Genomic DNA, 23,592 nt, shown 5'->3' with positions numbered 1-23,592 from the left:
CACAGATGCTCAAGGTCAGTCAGAAGGGAGACCTTAGGGCCCCCCAGGTCTTTCCTGAGCTGCACACAGCTGCACACAGCCCTACACATGTGCATGGACTTTGAGATTCCCAGGAATGCTCGGAGCTTTTCAAAGCCCCTGTGGACGCCTCATGCCCCAGCTTCTCTTTTTAAGGAGTGTTTAAGCTGTGTGGTTAGTGTATCATTTGCCCCAACTGTTATCCATCGCCTCAAGCAGCTTTGATTTTCAAGTGGCCTCTGATTACTTTCAACAAACTCTCCTGTGGTATAGCCTCTTTGCAGGGGGAGGGCTCTCAGGTCACACAGACCTGCACCTGGGGTCTTCCAGGGAACCCCAGCCAGGGAAATAATGTCTAATCTTTTTTTTTTATTGTGAAATTTTTGTGGTACATTAGTGTTTGTCAGTCACCATATAAATGCATCTCTCTACCCCTTATGCATACCCCCCAACCTCCTTGCCCCTGGTAACCACTCTGTCCGTGTGTTGGTTTATCTTCCACATATGAGTGAAATCATGCAGTGTTTGTCTTTCTCTTTCTCGCTTATTTCACTTAACATAATACCCTCCAGATCCATCCATGTTGTTGCAAATGGGACGATTTTGTCTTTTTTTATGGCTGAGTAGTATTCCATGGTATATATATACCACATGTTCTTTATCCAGTCGTCAGTCGAGGGATACTTGGGTTGCTTCCATGTCTTGGCTATAGTGAATAATGCTGTGATGAACACAGGGGTGCGTAAACCTCTTGGATTGTTGATTTCAGGTTCATTGGGTGGATGCCCAGTAGTGGAATAGCTGGATCATAAGGTATTTCTATTTTTAACTTTTTGAGGAATCTCCATACTGTTTTCCATAGAGGCTGTGCCAGTTTGCACTCCCACCAGCAGTGGATTAGGGTTTCCCTTTCTCCACAGCCTCTCCAGCATTTGTTGTTTTTATCTTGGTGATTATAGCCATTCTAACAGATGTAAGGTGATATCTTAGTGTAGTTTTGATTTGCATTTCCCTGACGACTAGTGATGTTGAGCATCTTTTCATGTGCCTATTGGCCATCTGTATATCTTGTTTGGAGAAGTGCCTGTTCATTTCCTCTGCCCATTTTTTGATCGGGTTGTTTGTTTTTTTGTTGTTCAGTTGCATGAGTTCTTTATATATTATGGAGATTAATCCCTTGTTGGATATATGGTTTGCAAATATTTTTTCCCAGCTGGTGGGTTGCCTGTTTGTTTTGATCCTGGTTTCATTTGCCTTGTAGAAGCTCTTTAATCTGATGAAGTCCCACTTGTTTATTTTTTCTTTTGTTGCCCTTGTGTGAGTAGACGTGGAGTTCGAAAAGGTGCTTGTATGGCTGAAGATGTGTAATGTACTACCTATATTTTCCTCCAGTAGTTTTATAGTTTCAGGTCTCACCTTCAGGCCTTTGATCCATTTTGAGTTAATTTTTGTATGTGGCAGAAGAAGATGGTCCACTTTCACTCTTTTGTAAGTTGCTGTCCCGTTTTCCCAGCAACATTTACTGAAGAGACATTCCTTTCTCCCTTGTATGTTCTTAGCTCCTTTGTCATAGATTAGCTGCCCATAGATGTGAGGTTTTATTTCTGAGTTTTCAATTCTGTTCCATTGATCTGTGTGTCTGTTTTTGTACCAGTACCATGCTGTTTTAATTACTATTGCTTTGTAGTATGTTTTGAAATCAGAGATTGTGATGCCTCCAGCTTTCTTCTTTTTTCTCAGGATTGTTTTAGCTATTCAGGGTCTTTTGTTGCCCCATATGAATTTTAGCATTCTTTATTCTATTTCCATGAAGAATGTCATTGGGATTCTGAGTGGGATTGCATTGAATCTGTAGATTGCTTTAGGTAGTATGGACATTTTAACAATGTTTATTCTTCCAATCCAAGTGCATGGAATATTTTTCCATTTCTTTGTGTCACCATTGCTTTCACTCAATAATGTCTTATAGTTTTCATTGTATAGGTCTTTCACTTCCTTGGTTAGATTTATTCCTAGATATTTTATTCTTTTTGTTGCAAATGTAAATGGGATTGTCTTCTTGAGTTCACTTTCTGTTAGTTTGTTGTTGGTATATAGAAATGCAACTGATTTCTGTAAGTTGATTTTGTACCCTGCAACTTTGCTATAGTTGTTGATTATTTCTCATAGTTTTCCAATGGATTCTTTAGGGTCTTCCATATATAAGATCATGTCATCTGCAAACAGCGAGAGTTTCACTTCTTCGTTGCCTATTTGGATTCCTTTTTTCCCTTTTCTTGCCTAATTGCTCTGGCCAGAACCTCCAGTACTGTGTTGAATAAGAGTGGCAAGAGTGGGCACCCTTGTCTTGTTCCTGTTTTCAGAGGAATGGCTTTCAGTTTTTCCCCATTGAGTATGATGTTGGCTGTGGGTTTGTCATATATGGCCTTTATTATGTTAAGGTACTTTCCTTCTATACCCATTTTGTTGAGAGTTTTTATCAAAAATGGATGTTGGATCTTGTCAAATGCCTTCTCTGCATCTATCAAGACGATCATATGGTTTTTATTCCTCGTTTTGTTAATGTGGTGTATCACATTGATTGATTTGCAGATGTTGAACCATCCCTGTGTCCCTGGTATGAATCCCACTTGATCATGGTGTATGATCTTTTTAATGTATTGCTGTATTCGGTTTGCCAATATTTTGTTGAGGATTTTTGCATCTATGTTCATCAAGGATATTGGTCTGTAGTTTTCCTTCTTAGTATTGTCTTTGTCTGGCTTTGGTATCAGGGTGATGGTGGCCTCATAGAATGTGTTGGGAAGAGTTCCATCTTCCTCTATTTTTTGGAATAGTTTGAGAAGGATAAGTATTAAATCTTCTTTGAATGTTGGGTAAAATTCTGCAGAGAAGCTATCTGGTCCTGGACTTTTATTTTTGGGGAGGTTTTTGATTACTGTTTCAATCTCTTTACTTGTGATTGGTCTATTCAGATTCTCTATTTCTTCTTGATTTAATTGGGGGGGGTTGTATGAGTCTAAGAATTTATCTATTTCTTCAAGCTTGTCCAATTCGTTGGCATATAGTTTTTCATAGCATTCTCTTATAATCTTTTGTATTTCTGTGGATTTCAATTAAAATACACAACAGTTTTCAGTTAAATCCGTTGTAATTTCTCCATTTTCATTTCTAATTTTATTTATTTGAGCCTTCTCTCTTTTTTTCTTCGTGAGTCTGTCTAAGGGTTTGTCCATTTTGCTTATCTTCTCAAAGAAACAGCTCTTTGTTTCATTGATCCTTTCTACTGTTTTTTTTTTATTTTGATTTCATTTATTTCTGCTCTGATTTTTATTATTTCCCTGCTTATGCTGACTTTGGGTTTTGTTCTTCTTTTTCTAATTCTGTTAGGCTTAGTTTGAGGTTGCTTATTTGGGCTTTTTCTTGTTTGTTAAAATGGGCCTGTATTACTATGAGTGTCCCTGTCAAGACCACTTTTGTTGCATCCCATATGAGTTGATACAGTGTATTTTCATTTTCATTTGTCTCCAGATATGATTTGATTTCTCCTTTAATTTCATTGATGATCCATTGGTTGTTTAGTAGCATGTTGTTGAGTCTCCACATCTTTGTCACTCTCCTGGTTTCTTCTTGTAGTTGATTTCTAGCTTCATGGTGTTATGGTCAGAAAAGATGCTTGTTATGATTTCAATCTTCTTAAATTTATATAAGCATGCCTTGTTTCCCGACATGTGGTCTATTCTTGTGAATGTTCCATGCACGCTTGAGAAGAATGTGTAATCTGCTGTGTTTTGATGGAGTGCTCTATATATATCTATTAAGTCCATCTCATCAAGTTTTTTGTTTAAGTCCACTATTTCCTTATTGACTTTCTGTCTGGATGATCTATCCATTGATGTAAGTGGGGTGTTAGGATCTCCTACTATTATTGTGTTGTTGTTAATATCTCCTCTTAGGTTTGTTACTAGTTGCTTTATGTACCTTGGTGCTCCTGTGTTGGGTGCATACATATTTAAAAGTGATGTGTCTTCTTGGTGGAGTGTCCCTTTTATCATTATATACTGCCCCTCTTTGTCTCTCGTTACCTGTTTTATCTTGAAGTCTACTTTGTCTGATATAAGTATGACAACACTTGCTTTCGTTTGCCATTAACTTGAAGTATTGTTTTCCATCCTTTCAGTCTGAGCCTATGTTTGTTTTTAGAGCTGAGATGTGTCTCCTGGAGGCAGCATATTGTTGGGTCCTGTTTTTTAATTCATCCCACTACTCTGTGTCTTTTGATTGGAGAGTTCACTCCATTTACATTTAGGGTAATTGTTGATATAAGAGGGCTTATTGTTGCTGTTTTATCGCTCTTTTTCCGGTTCTTTTGCATTTCTTTTGTTTCTCGTCCCATGTGTTTCAGACTACCAATACAGTTTGGTAGTTCTGTATGGGGGTTCTCTTAGTTTTCTCTGTCTTTATCATGTGTGATTCTGTTCTGATTATATGGTTAGTGGTTACCATGAGGTTTGTATAAAAAATCTCATGGATGTGATAGTCCATTTTTTGATGGCCTCTTATTCCCTTAGGCTAAGTTGATTCAACCCATTTCCCCTTCCCCTTCTATGTTATTGTTGTCACATCTTATTCCTTCTTGTGTTGTGAGATTGTGTTTAACATGATGAGGTTATATTTATTTTTGGTGCTTACCTTCCCTTGATCTTTTGTTTTATAATTAAGTGCTTGCTAATCTATTCTGATAGAGAGCTGCAATTTTTCTGGTTTTGTTGACCTATATTCCTCCTTGTTCAAAACTCTGAATCACCTTTCTCTTTTTTTCCTCAGGCATGAGGGCATTCTTGAGCACTTCTTGTAGTGGGAGTCTTGTGGCAATGAACTCCCTTAGCTTTTGTTTATCTGGATAGTTATTATTTCTCCCTCATATCTGAAGGATATTTTTGCTGGATAGAGTATTCTTGGCTGAAAGTTTTTGTCCTTCACAATTTTGAATACATCGCTCCACTCTCTCCTATCCTGTAAAGTTTCTGTCGAGAAATCAGCTGAGAGCCTAATAGGAGATCCTTTGTATGTTATTATTATTATTATTATTATTATTATTTTGTCTCGCTGCCCTTACTATTTTTTTCTTTGTCATTGACTTTTGCCAGCTTTACTACTAGATGCCTTGGAAAGGGTCTTTACATGTTGATATATTTAGGAGATCTGTTGACTTCATTCACTGGTATTTCCAGCTCCTTCCCCAGGTTTGGGAAGTTCTCAGCTACTATTTCTTTGAACAAGTTCTCTGCTCCTTTTTCTCTCTCTTCTCCCTCTGGAATATCTATAACCCTTATGTTGCATTTCCTAATTGAGTCAGATATTTCTTGGAGGGTTTCTTCACTTCTTTTTAGTCTTAGTTCTCTTTCCTCCTCCATCTGGAGCATTTCTGCATTGCTGTCCTCAATATTGCTAATTCTTTCCTCCATATTGTCAGCCCTGATGCTTAAGGCTTCCAGATTTGTCTTCATCTCCTCTATTGTATTTTTCATCTCTAATATTTCTGATTGGTTTTTCTTTATAGTTTCAATCTCTTTTGTGAAGAAACTCCTGATTTCATTGAATTGTCTATCTGTGTTTTCTTGTATTTCATTAAGCTTTTTTATGATGGCTGTTTTGAATTCTCTGGCATTACAGTTATACATTTCTGTGCTTTCTGGGATGACTTCTGGGTGCTTGTCATTTTCCTTTTGGTCTGGAGATTTAATATATTTTTGCATAGTGCCTGTCGGTATTAGTTTATTTGTCCTCATAGCAAAAATATATGGTTGCAGTTTCCTCTTGCTGCCGCGGGCTGGGGGTCAAGGGCTATGTATTCTGGCCCAACTCAATCTGTGGATGCTCTGGTTGGCCCCTGGCTGAGCTGAGGCATGGCTGAGCTGAAGCACAGCTGATCTGAAGAGTGACTGAGCGGAGTCTGCTTGGGGTGAAGTGTAGGAACAGCTGGAGCTGAGCATGGGAACAGCTGGGACTGGAGCACAGCTGGGCAGAAGAAGCTGCAGTCAAAGAGCAGCTGGGCTGAAGAAGCTGGAACTGGAGTGCGGCTGGGCCAAAGTTGCTGGCACCAAGTCAGCTGGAGCCTGAGCATGGCCAACCCGAAGCAGCTGGAGCCTGGGGGGGAGGGTGTCGAGCTGAAGGAGCTGGGGGCAGGACCCGCTCAAGCTGATGCAGCTGGGTCTGGGGCACAGTCAAGTCAAAGGAGCTGGGGCTGTGGTGCAGTGGGACCTGAGCTGCCACTGCCTCTTGTATATGGGCCTGGTCATGCCCCACTCATGGTGGGGCCCAGGCGCCTGGGGGCCGCTGCCTCTGGGGGTGGGGCGCAGTCCCACTGCTGCTGCTACTGGTGGGGCCCTGGCACTAGGGGGCCACCATCCCTGGTGCCTGGGCACCTGGTGCTGCTGCCTCTGGGGGTGGGGCTGAGCTGAAGCACAGATGTGCTGAGGCTGCAGGGCTGCTGTGCTGAAGTCCCAGGCAGGTGGGACTGGTGGGGGAGGGGCACTTACTTTCGCCTCCCCCATCTCAAAGGTCTCTCACCTTGCTGTGGCTCTCTGCTATCCTGAGGGGCTAACTTGTTGAAAGTACCCTCACAACAGTTCCACTCCCTCTATAGGAGGATTCCCCATGGGCTGTAGGGGTGTTAGAGAGCACTGGATTTCCTGCAGAAAGCCACCCCTCACCCCTCTCTCTGAGAGCCACATGGTCTCAGTCTCAGGGTCCCAGTCCTTGAGGAAGGAAGATAGCTCCTCTTACCTCCTTCCACTTACTCTGGGAATTCCAGCACCTCAGCCCTCAGGTATACAGCTGCCTGGGTGCCTCAGATATCCCTGTGTTGTATGAATAGCTTCTGTTCGAATGTGAATGTCCTTTTTGTTGTGTCTTAGATGGGGAAAGTTCAATGGATAAAGCTCACTCCGCCATGATGCTGACATCACTCCCAAGGCCAATAGGGTCTATTTTTTAAGAATGAGGCTTTAAAAATGTTCCATGTCCTGTGCTCCCTCAGGAGGCTTCCCTGGGAGTACAAGTGGATCTCTTCAAGCTACTGCAGAGCTGGAGGGTGGAGGAGAGGACCAGACAAGTGGAAATGCCACAGAGCTTGCTGTTCATTCTGAGATTCAGCCATCAGTCTTGAAAAACTATGCACCTGAGTAGCTGTGAGCTTTTGGTTTCTTCTGAGACTTCTGAAAAAGTAACTGATCATTTTGCCTGTTTTTTCGTTGCTCTTCTGGAGTGGCCAATTTTCAGAGGTCTACCATTTGTGCTGATAGCACTGCTCTCCTGAGGGGTGTTTATGAGACCTTCGAAGGCTCAAATGTCTGCATACATACTAGACTAATAGTTCAGCTGGGTATAGAATTCTAGACTGGAAATAACTTTCCTGCAGAATTTTAAAGACGTTTCTTGTCCTCTACCTTGAGCGTTGGTGTTGAGCTGTCTGAGGCTACTTGAATTCATAAAACAGAGATTTCTTTCTTCTTGACAACTCTGCAAGTTTTTAGGGTTTTGTTATTGTCACCCTGCAGAGGCAGGAGAGACCCCCACCCACCCACTCAAATTTGATTTGGATGTGGACTGATGAAACCATTCCCTCACCAAGAGTGTATGAAAAGCTTCACTGTTTGCATCATTGAGGTCTCTGGGCAGAGCAGGACTGGCCTTTCGAGCAGGTCCAGATTGGCTTGAGAGAGCCAGGAAAGGAGACTGGCCTGGATATTTCCTGTGGTTAGGTGATGGGCTGTGGTGAGGGCTCGCTTGTGTGGGTAGTGGTTTGGTGGTTTGAAACTAGGGTAGAGGCCAAAAGAGAGAGAACCAGGGATTTATTATCAGCTGGTCCAGGTGTGGGGGACAGGGGAAGAGACAGAGGTGATGATTAAAAGCTGTCAGTGATCAAATACCAAAAAAAATGGAGTCACACCCCTCAGAGTGGGGAAGAAGCCCAATAGCCAGAGGCTTCTGACCTTCCTGAATGAGCCTCTCTTGCCTCCTGTTTTCTCCCTGGTTGGCAGGAAGTTGAGGCCACTCCCCTTGGGCTGGAGGAATACCTAGCCTTTTATTAATAGTGACCTACTCCCCTGGCATCAAAGGTCCCCTGGCACTGAGAAAAGGTCCTCCCAGGCAGGGACCCACTGGGCATGCCTGCTTGTGCTTTTCAGAGTCCTCAGACATGGAGAGCAAGGAGGAAAGGCCAAGGGGTTGTGTCCGCACTTCCTAAGGAATCTCTAGCAGGACTGGTTCCCAGCCTCTGACATCCCCAAGGCTCAGAACCACAAATGACAAAGTATCAATAAATCCACAGAGTTGCTGCTTCTGCAGCCCCACCTGCCTCCTCTCAGGGGCCTCACATCTTCACAAACACAGTGTGGACCTGGCCACACTCCCTATCCCGACAAGCTGCAGGAACACCCGTCCTGCAACTGGAGACACAACAGTGGCTACTCTGGAGAGGCTAAAGGGGGCCATGGATGGCTTTCTGTCTTAGTTCCAAGGGATAGACCAAGTTCCCTGAGCACTGAGAGCTGGAAGCTCCCTGTCATGAGGGCACCTGGAAGACTCTGGTGGAAGCATCATCAGGGATAATGTTGGGTGGGGGTTCTCTGGCATCAGACGCTTGGAGGGGCTCCTTCTGCACTGAGTGTCTGTGGTCCCCATGCTGTGACCTAAATGCACCAGGGTGTTGACCAGACTCGGGTAAGCAGAGAGTCACTAAGAACTCTTGGGCACAGCCCAAGAGTTCTGGACTGTGGGCTCAGTCCAGAACCATTCAATTTGGGGCATGGGGACAGGTGGAAAGATGGCAGTCCCTGCTCTCAGCCGGGGCTCCAGGCTAACAAGATCACACCCCTAGAGTCAGACCAGAAAAATAGGACCCAGTGGCCAGCTGGTACAAAAGTCTCAATGGCTGAAGGGGAAAGAGAAGCCCAGGGCAGGGAGGGATGTGCCCAGGGTCACAGAGCATCCTGGCAGAGCAAGGAGGAGAGCTAAGGTGTTCCCCTCCAAGATCCTCATGTGGCACCTCTTCCCCTGCCCATCTCACCCTCACATGGGTCCAAGATTGACCTGTCCCTAGGGCATACCCATGGCTGACAGGCCTCATTTGCAGCACCCTGGCCAAGCCTCCTGTGAGCCAGGCCTAACCCACCCACACTCACAACAGTGCCCTGGGTTGGAACCCAGACGAGTGTCCTCCAGCTCCAGCCTGGCCATGAGGCAACCTCTATTCTACAGTGGTCTGTAGAAGGCATCCCCAAGGGGCTAGGAAAGGGCGCTGAGAGCCTCAGGGAGGTGCTCACTCCAGAACTGCCATCAGCCTTCCCAGGGAGGGCTCTGGAACCTGAGGACTGAGCCTGGGTGTTAACCTGACACATCCCTTCCCAGCCATCTCTGAGTTCTCCACCTATTGGGGGGGTCATAGATGAAGTTGGGCAGATTTGATGGTGCTGGGCGAGCTGTGGGTCCATGGTGGGGGGGTGGAGTCGGGCCTGGGATGTGGGCATCCAAGCCGAGTGAGTCCCTTGCAGTAACGGGTAAAGTCAGCAGATTTGGAGGGTTCACATCCTGATCCTTGTAAAGCAGTGAATGACCCCTGACCAGCTCCTGGGAGATGACATTTAGGCTCTGGGGATATTCTTCTGGATAACCATGTCTTTGTTTTCCTGGAGTCTCAGCCATGCCAGATCATTCATGCTAACAATGTGACATGTGCGGAGACCCTGCATCTCCCTGTAGCAGTCTGCCCTCTGGAAGGGCTGAAGACTTAGTCACTCCTGTTAGCCACACTGGCCTCTCAAGCAGGTGCTCCATGCCTACAACCAACCCAGCAAAATCCCTGAACATCAAGGCTCAGTTGCGCTTCACCGACTAGCAATACTCTGTGTGTGTGTCACTCATCGTTGCTGGGGAATTAAATGCTGGCCCTATGACTCCCCTGGAAGAGACAAATGGAAACCTGAGCCGTGCTCTCCTGTGTGTCTGTCTGTCTGTCCTATGTGTCTTTTACCTTGCTGATTTAATCTGTAACCTTTCACCGTAATAAACCATAGCTGCTATAGATGGAATGTTTGTGTCCCCCCAAATTCACATGTTGGAACCTAATCCCCATGTGATGGTATTTGTTAGTGGTGCATTTAGGAGGTGATTAGGTCATGAGGATGGAGCCCTCATGAATGGGATTGGTGCCCTTATAAAAGAGAACCCAGATGACCCTTCCACCAGATGAGGACACAGTGAAAAGAGTGACACTCTGTGAACCAGAAAGAGGCCCTCACCAGACAGCAAATCTGCCAGAGCCTTGACCTTGGACTTCCCAGACTCCAGAACTGTGAGAAATAAAAGTTTGTTATTTAAAGGCCACTCATTCCATGATATTGTGTTGTAAGATCCCAAACAGACGGAGACAATAACCATGAATATAGCAGCATTTCAGCATTCTGAGTCCTTCAGCAAATCACTGGACTTAGGATGGTCTTGGGGACCCCTGACATGGTGGCTTCAACAGTGGGATTCACTAGAATAACCCCGACTCACTGGAAGGTGGTGAAGGCATATTTTGGGAATTGGAAGAATGAGGTGGTGGTTGATGAACCTTCATTCCTGAATGGTTTCTGCATGTGCATGGTGTGACGCAGCAGCTGCACCGTGGTCAGTTACTGAAGGTAGAAGTCACCTATGGAATTTGGAAATTATAAAGCTAACCTCCAAGGAGTTGGTTCACTGGATGTGTATGGAAATGCAAACAAAAACAAAAACAAACAAAAAAAAACTTCCAAGAAGCAGGCTAATATACAATCCCGAGGCTATTGCTATGTGTAATTAGCAAAAGTGGAAATAGAGGAGAGTGTGGGGAGAGATGCTGCCACAAGCTGGGATTTCATCTGGTCCAAGTCTTGGCCACTTGTGTCAGGGATGCTCCCAAAGGGAAAAATTATGCTGAGACAACAGGAAGCACCTCTATGACCTCTGTTCACCAAAAACATAGTCCAAGTGAGGGTAGAGCAACACCAGGAAACTACTGAAAAATTTCCTTTAACCTGAGCAGGGGGATTATTCTTCCCCTCCTTTAAATGCCATGAGGAACTTTCCAGATGAAGTGGCTGATATACTGCGTGTGCATGCTAGCCATCCTGGATTGGCTTGCTAGAAATCAGGATATTCGTCCACCACAACCTAGAAATCATTAACAGAAGGAAAACTGGAAAATTCACGAATATGTGGAAATTCAACAACACACACTTAAATAACCAATGGGTCAAAGAAGAAATGATAAGAGAAAGTAGAAAATGGCTTGAAATGAATGAAATTGAAAGCATAATATACCAAAACTTATGGAATTCAGTCAAAGTTGTGTTCAGAGAAGTCTATAAATGTAAATGCCTACATTAAAACAGATCTCAAATCAACTACCTAAGTCTACACCTTAAAGCAGCAGAAAAGGGGGCCAGCCCGTGACTGAGAGGTTAAAGTTCCAGGCGCTCCACTTCAGCAGCCTCGGTTCACGGGTTCAGATCCAGGGTGCAGACCTGCTCCACTCTTCGACCATGTTGTGGAGGCATCCCACACACAAAATAGGGGAAGACTGGCACAAATGTTACGTCAGAGCTAATCTTCCTCAAGCAACAAAAATAAGAGGAAGATTGGCAACAAATGTTAGCTCAGGGTGAATCTTTACCACCAAAAAAAAAAAAAAAAACAGAAGCGGAAAATTAGGGCAAATTAAACTCAAAGCTAGCAAGACATAATGTAGAGCAGAGATAAATGAAGTGGAAACTAGGTAAATAATAGAGAAAATCAAAAGTTGTTTCTTCAAAAGGATCAACAAAGCTGACATACTTTTAGCTCGATGGACTAAGAAAAAAGAGAGAAGACTCAAACTAGTAACATCAGAAATGAAAGTGGGAACATCACTACTGATTCTACACAAAGAAAAAGCATTATAAGAGAGTTCTGTGAACAGATGTACGCCAACAAATCGAATAACCTATTGATGAAATGGACACATTCCTACAAACACAAAACTAACCAAGACTAACTAATAAAGAAAGAGAAAATTTGAATAGAACTTTAATTAATGAGGAGATTGAATAATCCAAAATCTCTGAAGAAAGCAGTGCCCTGGACCTGATGATTCATTGTTGAATTCTACCCAACATTTAAAGAAGAAATAAGATATATCCTACTCAAACATTTCCACAAAATGGAAGAGGAGGGAACACTTCCTAACACATTCTGTGTCCAGCATTACTCTGGTTTCAAAGCCAGAAAAAGAAACTACAAGAAAAGAAAACTACTGACCAATATTCCTCATGAACATTGATGCAAAAATCCTCAAGAAAATACTAGCAAACTAAATTGAGCAGCATAGTAAAAGGATTATATAAGTTGGAAAGGTTTATGACCAGATGAGGTTTACTAACAGAATTCAAGAAAGACTGAGCATATGAAAATTGACCAATGTTATACACAATTTAATGGAATGAAGAACAAAAACTACATAATCATCTCAATTGATGGAGAAAAAGCATTTCACAAAATTCAACACTCATTCATGTTAAAAACACTCAACAAACTAGGAATAGAAGGAAACCCACAGTAAGCATCATACTTAATGGTGAAACACTGAAATCTTTTCCTTTAACATCAGGAAAAAAGAAAGGATGGTCACTTTAGCCACTTCCATTCATCAGAGTACTGGAAGTCCTAGCCATGGGAATTAGGAAAGAAAAAGAAATACAAAGCATCCAAATTGGAAAGGAAGAAATATCATTATGTCTCTTCACAGGTGATATGATCTTGTATGTAGAAAAACCTAAAGATTCCACAAAAAACCACGTTAGAACTTCTAGACAAATTCAGCAAAGCAGCAGGATACAAAATCAATGCACAAAAATCAGCTGTGGGCTGGCCCCGGGGCCTAGTGGTTATCTTCGGCACACTCCGCTTTGGCGGCCCGGGTTCAGTTCCCAGATGCGAACCTATACCACTTGTCAGCTGCCATGCTGTGGTGGTGACCCACATACAAAATAGAGGAAGATTGGCACAGGTGTTAGCTCAGGGCGAATCTTCCTCAGCCAAAATAAATAAATAAATAAAAATCAGCTGTATTTCTATACACTAACAATGAACAATGCAAAAAGGAAATTAAGAAAACATTTTGATTTACAATAGCATCAAAAAGAATAAAATACTTAGGAATTAACTCAACCAAAGAGGTGAAAGACTTGTACCATGAAAACTACAAAACATTGATGAGAGAAATTAAAGAGGAGACAAGTAAATTGAAAGACATCCTAGGTTCATGGATTGGAAAGCAATATTGTAAAGACATCAAGACGACTCAATATGATCTCTAGATTTAATACAACTCCTGTCAAAATCCCAATGACTGTTTTGCAGAAATAGAAAAATCAATCCTGAAATTCATATGGAATTGCAAGCGACCCCAAATAGTCAAAATGATCTTGAAAAAGAAGAATAAAACTCATACTTCCTGATTTCAAAACTTACTGCTAAGCTACAGTAATCCACACTGTGGTACCCGCATAAAGACAGAGATATAGACCAATGTAGAGAATAGAAGGCCCAGAAACAATCCCTCATGTGCAGTCAAATGATTTTGACACAGGTGCCAAGACTATTCAAGGGGGAAAGGACTGTCTTTTCAATAAATGCTGCTGGGAAATCCGGAAATCTTAATGCAAAAGAATGAAGTTGGACCTTCACCTAGCACCATATACAAAAATTAATTCAAAATGGATAAAAGACCTAAATGTAAGAGCTAAAACTAGAAAATTCTTAAAAGAAAGCTAAGAAAATTCTTAGGCGAATCTTCTTAGACAAAGGACAAAAGGTTCTCAACATTGTATTTGGCAGTATTTCTTGGATATGACACCAAAGGCATAGGCAACATAAAAAAAAAGTAAAAGGAGCTGGCCCCACGGCCTAGTGGTTAAGTTCGGCACGCTCTGCTTCAGCGGCCCGGGTTCAGTTCCCAGGCTCCGAGCTACACGACACGTTGGTGGCCATGCTGTGGTGGCAACACACAGAGAACATTGGAGAAGACTGGCACAGATGTTAGCTCAGGGCAAATCTTCCTCAGGAAAAAAAAAGGTAGGCGAAGTGGACTTCATAAAAATCAAAAAATATTGCACAGCAAGATACTATCAACAGAGAAAAAGTTAACTTGCAGAATGGGAGGAAATATTTTCACATCACATAAAGTCATGTTGCTTAATGACAGGGAGACATTTTGAAGAAATCCATCATTAAGCTATTTCGTCATTGTGTGAACAAAATAGAGTGTACTTACACAAAACTAGATGGAATAGCCTACTACACACCTAGGCTCTATGGTACTAACCTTACGGGAAACTGGCATACATGCGGTGGTCGTACCTACACGTTGTTATGCGGCACATGACTGTATCTGATAAGGGATTAATATCTAGAATATAGAGAGAACTCCTAAAAATCAAAAACAACAACAGCAAACACACAAATCAATTTTAAAATGGGCAAAGAACTTGAATAGACACTTCTACAAAGAAGATCTACAAATGGACAATAAGCACATGAAAAGATGCTCCACATCCCTCATCATTAGGGAAATGCAAATCAAAACCACAATGAGACACCACCTCACACCCATAGGATGCCTCCTGTCATCAAAACAGAAAATAGCAAGTGTTGGCAAAGATGTGGAGAATCAGAACCCTTGCGCACTGCTGGTGGAAATGTAAAATGGTGCAGCTGTTGTGGAAAACAGTCCAGTGCTTATATATCCACAAATTGAAAGCGGAGTCTCAAAGAGATATTTGTGCCCCATGTTCACAGCAGCAGTGTTCACAACAGCTGAGAGGTAGACGCAACCCAAGTGTCCATAGAAAGATGAAGGGATGAGCAAAATGTGGTCTATACATACAATGGAGTATTATTCAGCCTAAAAAAAGAAGGAAATGCTGACACATGTCACAACATAGTTGAACGTTGAGGAAATCATGCTAAGTGAAGTAACTCAGTCACAAAAAGACAAAGACGGTAGGATTCCCCTCATATGAGTTCCCAGTAGAAGTCAAATTCACAGAGATACAGAGTAGAATGGTGGTTTCCAGGGCCTATAGGGAGAGGCACGGAGAGTTATTGTCTAATGGGGACAAGGTTTCAGTTTTGTAAGATGAAAAGAGTTCTGGAGATGGATGGGGTGATGGTTGCACAACAATATGAGAACTTAATAGCATTGAACTGTACACTCAAAAATGATTGAGGGCAAATTTTATGTTGCGTATATTTTCACACACACACACACACAGAAAAAGTAGATACTCAAACAAATATGACCATTTTGCTGTAGGAGCAAAAAACCAGGGACGTGGCCTGTGCAGTAAAAAGTTTACTCAGTAGCTCTGGGATTTTCCAGCCTTGCACATCCCCCCAAAAATGCCTGGCCCTTCACAACCTCCACGGAAACATCCCCTATGACCTTGGGATGACCTGCCTGACAAGAGTGTCTCTGTACTTGGGGCCTGGGGTCACACCACACAGTTTCTGCCAGCAATGTGATTTATGGCAGGGGCCTTGGGCCACACAGTTTGACCTTGAGAGGGGCTGGAGACTGAGTAACTGAGGTCAGCAGCATGACTCTCTCAGTAAAGTGACTGACCCCCAACAAAATCCCTGGACACCCAGACTCGGGTGAGCCTCCCTGGTGAGCAATACTCTCTGCGGAGTCACTCATTGCTGGGAGAACTGAGCACTGTCTGCAGGAATACTATGGAGAGACAGCTGGAAGCTTGTGCTGGAAGTTCTTCCTGAACTCCACCTATGTGCCTTTGACCACTGCTAATTCTATGTGGATCATTTCTCTGGAAAGACCATGACCATGGGTGTAACAGCTTTTCTAACCCCTGTGAGGCCTTGTAGTGAATCCCTGAAGCTGAGAGTGCTCACCCAGCCAGGTTTCGGGCTGATTCCTATCAGAAGCCCATTCACACTCCTCCTGCTCCCTGACACCCAGGAGTCAAGACTTTTACATGGACTTAGTCACCAACCAGGGCAGCCAGTGCTGGGTCTCCATGTGTGACTAGGGGGTAAGCTGTCCCTTCTGAGCCTCAGTACGCCCATCTTCAAATGGGGTTAAATGCCAGGTGAGGCTGGATCAGGGAGGGGTAGAGGCTGGCCTGGGGAGGCTGTTGAGGCCGAATCACTGGCTGTGCCTGGTCACGGGGCCAGAATGGGACTCAAGCCAGGTTGGAGTCATCAGACTGGTTTATTGTACATCAGTGCTTCTCCAGGAGCGGGTTAGGGACTTGGTGACCCCTCTAGCGGGGCACAGCACAGAGCAGGTAGGGGGATGGGGTCACCAGTCCACCATATACACCATGGTCGCTGGGGCGGGGCTGCCCAGCGGGCACCGAGAAGCTGAAGCGCTGCAGGAGGCAGGTGAAGAAGAGGAAGAGCTCCATGCGGGCCAGGGGCTCCCCAAGGCACGAGCGGCGGCCTGTGGGTGGGTATGGGGGTCAGTGAGCCTGGGGGCCTGGGCTCTATGTCTCAAGACTCCCTCAGGAGGGGACAGTGAGCCAGGCTCCCCACAGGCACCTGCTGAGAAGGGCATGAAGGCCTCCTGCTTGACGAAGCGGCCCTGGGCGTCCAGGAAGTGCTCAGGGTGGAAGCGGAAGGGCTTCTTCCAGACGGTCTCGTCCTTCAGCACTGATGACAGGTTGGTGAAAAGCCATGTCCCCTGGCAGGAGATGCCTGGCATGGGTGGCGTCTGGGCTGAGGGGTGTCTGGACTCCTGCCAGCAAACACACATGGGCCACACTCTCTGCGTGGCACACACCTGGACACTTACATGTCAGTCTCAGCCCAAGAGCTTCCCACCACCACCCCTGTCCCCATGGCAGGGCCACGAGAATAACCTCCCATAGGCACGCTCCGTGCCACCTGTCCCGGCATGCATGGCTCCTCCAACACACTGTGGCAGATTTTAGTTTGTCCTCCCCTGAACAGACTGCGGGCTCTACATGGACAGGGCCAGCCGTGCCTCTGCTTCCTCCCCACACCCACCCAGGCTGGACAGTGGGTGCCTGTGCAAATGAAGATCAGGTGACTTGGGTTCCAGTCCTGGTCACACCTGGCAATGGCCATGCTGAGCCCACCAGGGGGCAGGCGGAGCTGAACTGGGGTGAGCAGGGTCGCAGGCCTACCTTGGGGATGCGGAAGCCCTGCACTTCAATGTCGCGGGATGTCATGTGGGGCAAGCCCAGTGGGATGATGTCCCCAAAGCGCTGCACCTCATGGACCACGGCCATGGTGAAGGGCATGTGAGCCTGGTCCCCCATCTCTGGTCGCCGTGCCTGCCCTATCACCTCATCGATCTCCTGTTGGACACGGCCTGGACAGACAAGCGTCCCCACAGTGGTCAGAACCCAGGGCGCTGGACCGTGACCTTCTCCTGACACCCGTGTAGGGGCTGTGCCCACGGGGAGGAGGAGGTCACTCTGACCCCTGAGCCAGGGCCCCGCCTCTGCTCAGAGCTCCAGATGGCCAACCAAGCTCAGGGCCCCAGCCTGTCCCACTCTCCTCCCCGGCCCAGCCCACCAGGCCCCCAGGCTGGGCTCACGCTGCACATCCGGGTGCAGGATCATGAGCAGGAGGGCCCAGGCCAGCGTGGTCGAGGTGGTCACAATCCCGGCAAAGAACAGATCAGTCACCACCAGGCGCAGGTTCTCATCATTGAAGCTGCTCTCGGGGTTCCCCTTGGCCTGGGCCATGCAGAGATGGTGGGCTCAGGGGCAGAGGGAGGAAACCCCAAATGGCCTCCCACTCTGTACCCACTCAGCCCTGGTGCCTGATCACTGGGTGATACACAGGCCCCACCTTGCCAGGCTCCTCTCAATGTCCGCCAACCCACAACCTCTGCCCTCGTCCATGGCAGCTCACCTTCTCCACCTCATCCAGGAAGGCATCAGTCAGGTCTCTGGGAGGCTGGGCCGGGTCCCGGGTCATCCTGTTCTCAGCAACCAGCTCATCCACCAGGGCCATGAAGGCCCTCTGGGCAGCAAAAGCCTTGTCGACCAGCCCCGGGATGTGCACGAGCACTGGTATGGCATGCAGCACCTGTGCAGGCCACAGATGTGGGGCCCTGGGTCCTCCCTGTGCTCAGGTGTTCACCTCCACCAATCAGGTCCCAGCCCCTCCCTGGGTGTCCCCACCATCAACCTCGTTCCTCCCCATGTTCCAACTACAACCTTCTCTCCTGGCCTTGTCCCGAATGTATAAACCTAAAATCTACATCTCACGGGTTCTGATGGCTTCCAATGAAAGAGGTACAGGTTCCTTAGCCCTCTCCAGGTGCCCGCTGACCCAACTCCCCTCTATCCAAATCCTCCTCCGCGGAGGCCCATTGTAGGCAGAGGGCTCCACCATGGGGCTTGCCCACAGGGCTCCTTGGGGCCTTCCTCCCCCGTACCTGGGGCAGAAAGCCAGAATTTTCCTTCAGTTGTTCATTTGCGAGGTCCGATAGCTTGAGGAAGCGCCGGTCGTTGTACTCGAAGCGGCGCCCAAAGGTGAGGGAGGCGATCACGTTGCCCACCGCTTTGTTCAGCAGGGCGTTGGGGCTAAAGGGGCGTCCTCGGAGGGGAAGGTGCAGGTCAGGGGGTCGCTTCCATCTCCCCCTCCCCAGCCTCCATCCCTGTCTCCTGTCCCTCAGCCCCGCACTCACCGGCCTGGTCTGCGAAGGCGGCGCAGAGGCACGAGGCCTCCTCGGTCACCCACTGCTCCAGTGACTTCTTGCCCATGCCGAAGTTGCGCAGGGTGGACACGCAGAAGCGCCGCTGCTCCCGCCAGGCGCGCCCATAGCGGGCAAAGAGGATGCCTGGGGGCGGGGCGGACGTGGGTGTGGCTCGGGTGAGCTCTGGCCCCGCCTCTGCGCGCACACCTTGCTTGTTGGCTCGCCCACCCAGCAGTCTATCCGGTGACATGCCCCGCCCCAGCCCTGCTCACACAGTCCCGCGCCTACATCCCCCACAGTATTCTTATTCTCTAAACCTTGCAGTCCCGCCCACTTTACACCTCCTTCCGGCTGGGGACAGATCCCAGCCTCTGCCCGCCCACATTGTTCGCCAGGTCTCCACACTGGGGGCAGGTCTTGGCCCCACTCTTGGCTCTGCCCACCGAGATGTCCTTCCGTCCAGGGAAGGTTCCCGGCCCACGCCCTCCCCCGCCCACACCGACTCCGTGCTCCTCATTCCCGCCACCCAGACATCCCCTTCCTGCTCACAGTGGCCCGGCCCCGCCCACTTCCAGTAAGGCCCCGCCCTCCGCATCGCCTGCATCCACCTCCCCACCCTTAGCACAGGCTTCTTCCTCCACCTGCTGCTCCTTTAAATTCGCTGACTCCTCCCTGCTCCGCAGGTCCACCACCCTGCCTCCGCTTGGCCCTGCGGGTCTCGGGTCACTGCGGGCCAAGTCGCCGCTGGGCCGCAATCCTTCCCTCCTCCGCTTGCCTTGCGCGTGGGGTCCGAAGTCCAGGTGCTCAAAAACAGGCACAGGTGGGCGGTCGGCGGTGTCTTCGCTCTGATCCACCAGCGCCTCGCGCATGGCCGCCAGCCCGTTGATTATGACCACAGGCGTCCGGGCCAGCTGCAGGCTGAACACGTGCCCGAAGCGGCTCCGCAGCTGCAGGCCAAGAGTCCAGAGCATTCCACAAGTCTCACCCCACCCCAGGTTGCCTGACCCAGTCTCCTGGCTCTAGACCCTGGGGGGACCCCTGGGCTGCCAACAGTGTGTGGGTGAGAGGACTTTATCTGGCCTTGTGACGCTGGTGGTCACATCCTCTATGGTTGAGGACCTCACGTTGGATCAGATCATCCAGCTGTGACTTCGCAGAGGTCACAAGATGTCAGGAGGCCAAGTTAGCATCCCATTTTACAGGTGAAGAAACTGAGGTTCAGAGTGGTGAGCAGTGAGGCTCAAGGTCTCACAGCAGCGAAAGATTTGAACCTGGTCACTGTCCCCTCTCAACCTCGATTTCCAGATGTCAATGGGGCTCATGACTGGACTCCCCTCCCCCAATCTCAAGTCGTCTCTCCCAGATGTCCTCAGAAGGGACTCAGCATCACATAACTTAAGCCCTGTCCCACTGGATCCCAAACCCACTGCCAAGTCTCATCCCCCTACAGGCCTTGGCCCTCTCTGACCTTTGACTGGAAAATTCAAACTCTCCTCCTCCAGGCCCTGCACAGATGCCCTCCCCCAGGAGGCCTCTCAAATCTGCCTCCACTTTTCCACGCAGCTCCCTGTCCAGCCTGTGGCTTCACCACCACCCACTGTCTGCTGTTCAGTGGGCTCAAGGTGAGCCCAAGGCTCAAGGTCTCACAGCAGCGAAAGATTTGAACCTGGTCACTGTCCCCTCTCAACCTCGATTTCCAGATGTCAATGGGGCTCATGACTGGACTCCCCTCCCCCAATCTCAAGTCATCTCTCCCAGATGTCCTCAGAAGGGACTCAGCATCACATAACTTAAGCCCTGTCCCACTGGATCCCAAACCCACTGCCAAGTCTCATCCCCCTACAGGCCTTGGCCCTCTCTGACCTTTGACTGGAAAATTCAAACTCTCCTCCTCCAGGCCCTGCACAGATGCCCTCCCCCAGGAGGCCTCTCAAATCTGCCTCCACTTTTCCACGCAGCTCCCTGTCCAGCCTGTGGCTTCACCACCACCCACTGTCTGCTGTTCAGTGGGTCCGCAGGCCCTCTGTTCCCCACCACCCCCAACCTTCCTCACCCGAGTAAAGCAGGAAAGCAAGTCGTGGAAGTCCAGCTGCAGCTGGTTGCCCAGCCCAGGCAGGGGCATGGGGCCTGGTGGGTAGCGTGGGGCCCAGCGTTGGCGTCGGTGCATCAGGTCCACCAGGAGCAGGAAGATGGCCAGGGCCACGGCCAAGGGCCCCAGTGTCTCCCCGGTCAGCAGCCCCATGGCTGCCTCGGTGGGCACTGGGCTCCTCTGGACACACTGGCACCCCTCACCACACCAGGACCTAGGACCAGGGCAGGCAGGGCACTCTCACCAACCCTGAGGGTTTGACCAGCCTGGGTCTCTTTATAATAGGAGCTGAGACTGGCCTTTGCCCTCTACACTGAACCTACCTGTTGAGATGACTTTGCTACCACAGGGTGCAGGGAGGGGCCAGGGAAGTTCTGTTGCAGGTGTGGCACAGAATTCCTGTGCCTGCTGCCCTCTCCAGTTGCTTATTCTGGGTGGGGGGTAGAGAAAAGGGAAGTCCCCACCCCCAGCCTGACTCCCCACCATTTTACAAATCCGAGGAAGCACCAGGGGTCTTCGGACTTGATCCTGCCCCCACCTGTCATATCAGGCTCACACTCCCTAATGTGGTCACAGCCTCATCCCCAGAACACATTCTTGCCTTCTCATGTCTCACCTGCCTCCTCCTGAGTGACCTTCACCTCCCAGGTTTGTACTGGCACTCTCAAGGAGGTCACTATGCTCAGAGGGATGAGGGGAGCGGGAGTGGGAGGAGGGATGAAGTTCTCCGTGTCGCTCATTTCACACTAGTACACTCAGTACGCACAGACACAGATCACACACACATTTAGACACTACCCACCTACTCACAGACTGACACACAGCACATGCACACACACCTTTACCCACACACAAAACCACATACACACACATTCATACATGTACCGCATACACACACTAACACACACACACACACACACACGCAGACCCAGCACCAGGGCCCCTGTTCCCAGTGGTTGCCTGGAAGTGACCTCCCCCTCCCCTTCCCTGGAGGCTACAGGCAGTGATGCTGAGGACCCTCACGGGGCTGGCGCCTGACTCAGTTTCCTCAGTTTCCACCTAGTTGTGGCTGACCCACCTTTGAATCTGCGTGGGGAGGCAGCAGGGTTGTTCTGAGAGCTCCCAAGTGACACAACAACCAGTTAAAAGACCAGGAGACCCTTCCTAAGTGTGTTACAAACTGGGCCTTTGACCTCCTGGCTCTTGAGGCCACCCAGGTGATGAATCTCCTCATGCCTGTGTCCACTTTCCTGTCTTGGAGAAATGTGGGGTGGGCACTCGCCCCTGTTGACTGACCTGCGAGGAAGCTCAGAGTACTAGGGTGCCTTAGCATAGGATGTGACTCTGTCCCCAGAGGAGGGGGCCTGCTTCCTCCTCCTCATTGTCATTTATCCTTGAACATCAGCTGCTCAAACTCTTTCTAGAAGACAAGGGGATGGAAACAAAGTGGGGACAACATAATTTCTTTACACCCCAACAGGCCTGCTGAGGACCACAAGGAATGGATTCTCGGGCCTCCCCCTTTGCTGGCCTCCTCCCTCTCCCTGGGCCAGGTCCCCCCTGCTCCAGCCCCATCCCTTCCACCCTGACTCTCTGGTCCCTCAAGGAAAGATGCAAACCTCAGCATCACCCCACGCTGGGGCGTGCCACTGTCTGGCTGGAATTATGACTACCAGGCCCTCCCTGTTACTCAGCCTCTCACTCAGCCTCCACGCAGGGGAGGCAACACACCATGCCAGGGCAGGATCGGTGCCACTGACCTCAGACTCTCCTCCTTCAACACGTTAATTGGTGGCATTTGAGGCTGAGTTTTTAAATCAGTGAAGCTGATGAGGACTCTGAGCCCAAAACCGACTCATATGGGAAGGGGCAGGAGCCCAGAGGGTGGGGAAGGGGCATTCCCTGGGTAGGGGTCAGGCCCCCTCACCCAGCCCAGGGGTATGTGAAATAAGCTCTCATCCTGGAAACAGCTGGAGTATTCTCTCCCCAGCTGAAGCAGGGCCTGCAGGAGGCACTCCCCACCCCTGTGTCCTGCAATTCTTTCCCTCTCTCACTCCCCAACAGTAAGAGGACCAGCTTCTTCCCAGGGTGCCTCTGGACATCCCCCACTCAGAGATGGCCACCCAGAGATGCCTTCCACGTGCCGTGGGCTCTTGGTATTGGTTTTCAAGATTTGCAATTCCTGCTTGACTGTGAAAGCTGCTCCTCCCCTTCTGAATTCCCACATCCCCACTCTCCTGCCAGACCTGGGGCCAGAGGGTGTAGGGTGCTGGGGCCCAATGGGCCTTCCTCGGTTTACCCAGCATTCCCTGCATTGTTCCTTGCTCAGGCCTTGACTTCTGCTCCACCTCCGCTGGAAAGACCATGTGCTGGGTGCTGGGCTGGGCACTCGCAGCCTGGCTGGAAGAGGATGGCGGGCCCCTCCTCCGAGGGGCTCATCACCAAGGGGAGGAGGGGGAAGACAGAGAGCTGACAGGCCCAGCTAGCAGTGCGGGGACTGCTTTGAGAGTGGTGGGGACACTGCCTCAGGCTGGAGCTGGTCTTTCTGGGGTGACTTCCTGGAGGACTTTGGCTGGCCTGGCACTGCAAGCCAAGATTACCTGGCAATGGGACCAAAGGGGCACTGCAAAGTCCTGTGCAGGAGGGTGAGGAGCAGAGGGAGGGAGGCAGCTTTGCATATCTGGCCGAGGACTGGGCTGGAGGCAGCTGGGGTCTCTGGTCCTCC

At 48.5% G+C, this 23,592-nt stretch overlaps 1 protein-coding gene across 4 annotated transcripts; it reads right to left on the bottom strand.

Moving 5' to 3' along the window:
* Window positions 1-14,676: 14,676 nt before the first annotated feature.
* On the bottom strand, window positions 14,677-21,039 carry LOC101390433 (cytochrome P450 2D14-like). Of its 4 annotated transcripts, none has more exons than XM_087448827.1 (9): window positions 20,832-21,039; window positions 19,554-19,725; window positions 18,770-18,922; window positions 18,518-18,678; window positions 17,989-18,165; window positions 17,669-17,810; window positions 17,253-17,440; window positions 16,645-16,840; window positions 14,677-16,546 (listed from the first exon to the last, which is right to left on the bottom strand). In XM_087448827.1, exons 1-9 carry the CDS (start codon window positions 21,018-21,020, stop codon window positions 16,368-16,370), a joined length of 1,557 nt encoding a protein of 518 aa, XP_087304953.1. In that variant the 5' UTR covers window positions 21,021-21,039; the 3' UTR covers window positions 14,677-16,367. The 4 variants fall into 4 exon arrangements, with proteins under 4 accessions (XP_087304953.1, XP_087304954.1, XP_087304950.1 ...); XM_087448828.1 differs by having other exon boundaries at window positions 16,645-16,786; XM_087448824.1 differs by lacking the exons at window positions 19,554-19,725; window positions 20,832-21,039 and having other exon boundaries at window positions 16,070-16,546; window positions 16,645-16,870; window positions 18,770-19,209.
* Window positions 21,040-23,592: the final 2,553 nt, after the last annotated feature.

The sequence above is a fragment of the Ceratotherium simum genome, chromosome 25 (assembly GCF_057802395.1).
Source record: "Ceratotherium simum simum isolate JZ-2026a chromosome 25, ASM5780239v1, whole genome shotgun sequence".
Lineage (NCBI taxonomy): Eukaryota > Metazoa > Chordata > Mammalia > Perissodactyla > Rhinocerotidae > Ceratotherium > Ceratotherium simum.
This window is presented reverse-complemented; position numbering and strand designations above follow the sequence as displayed.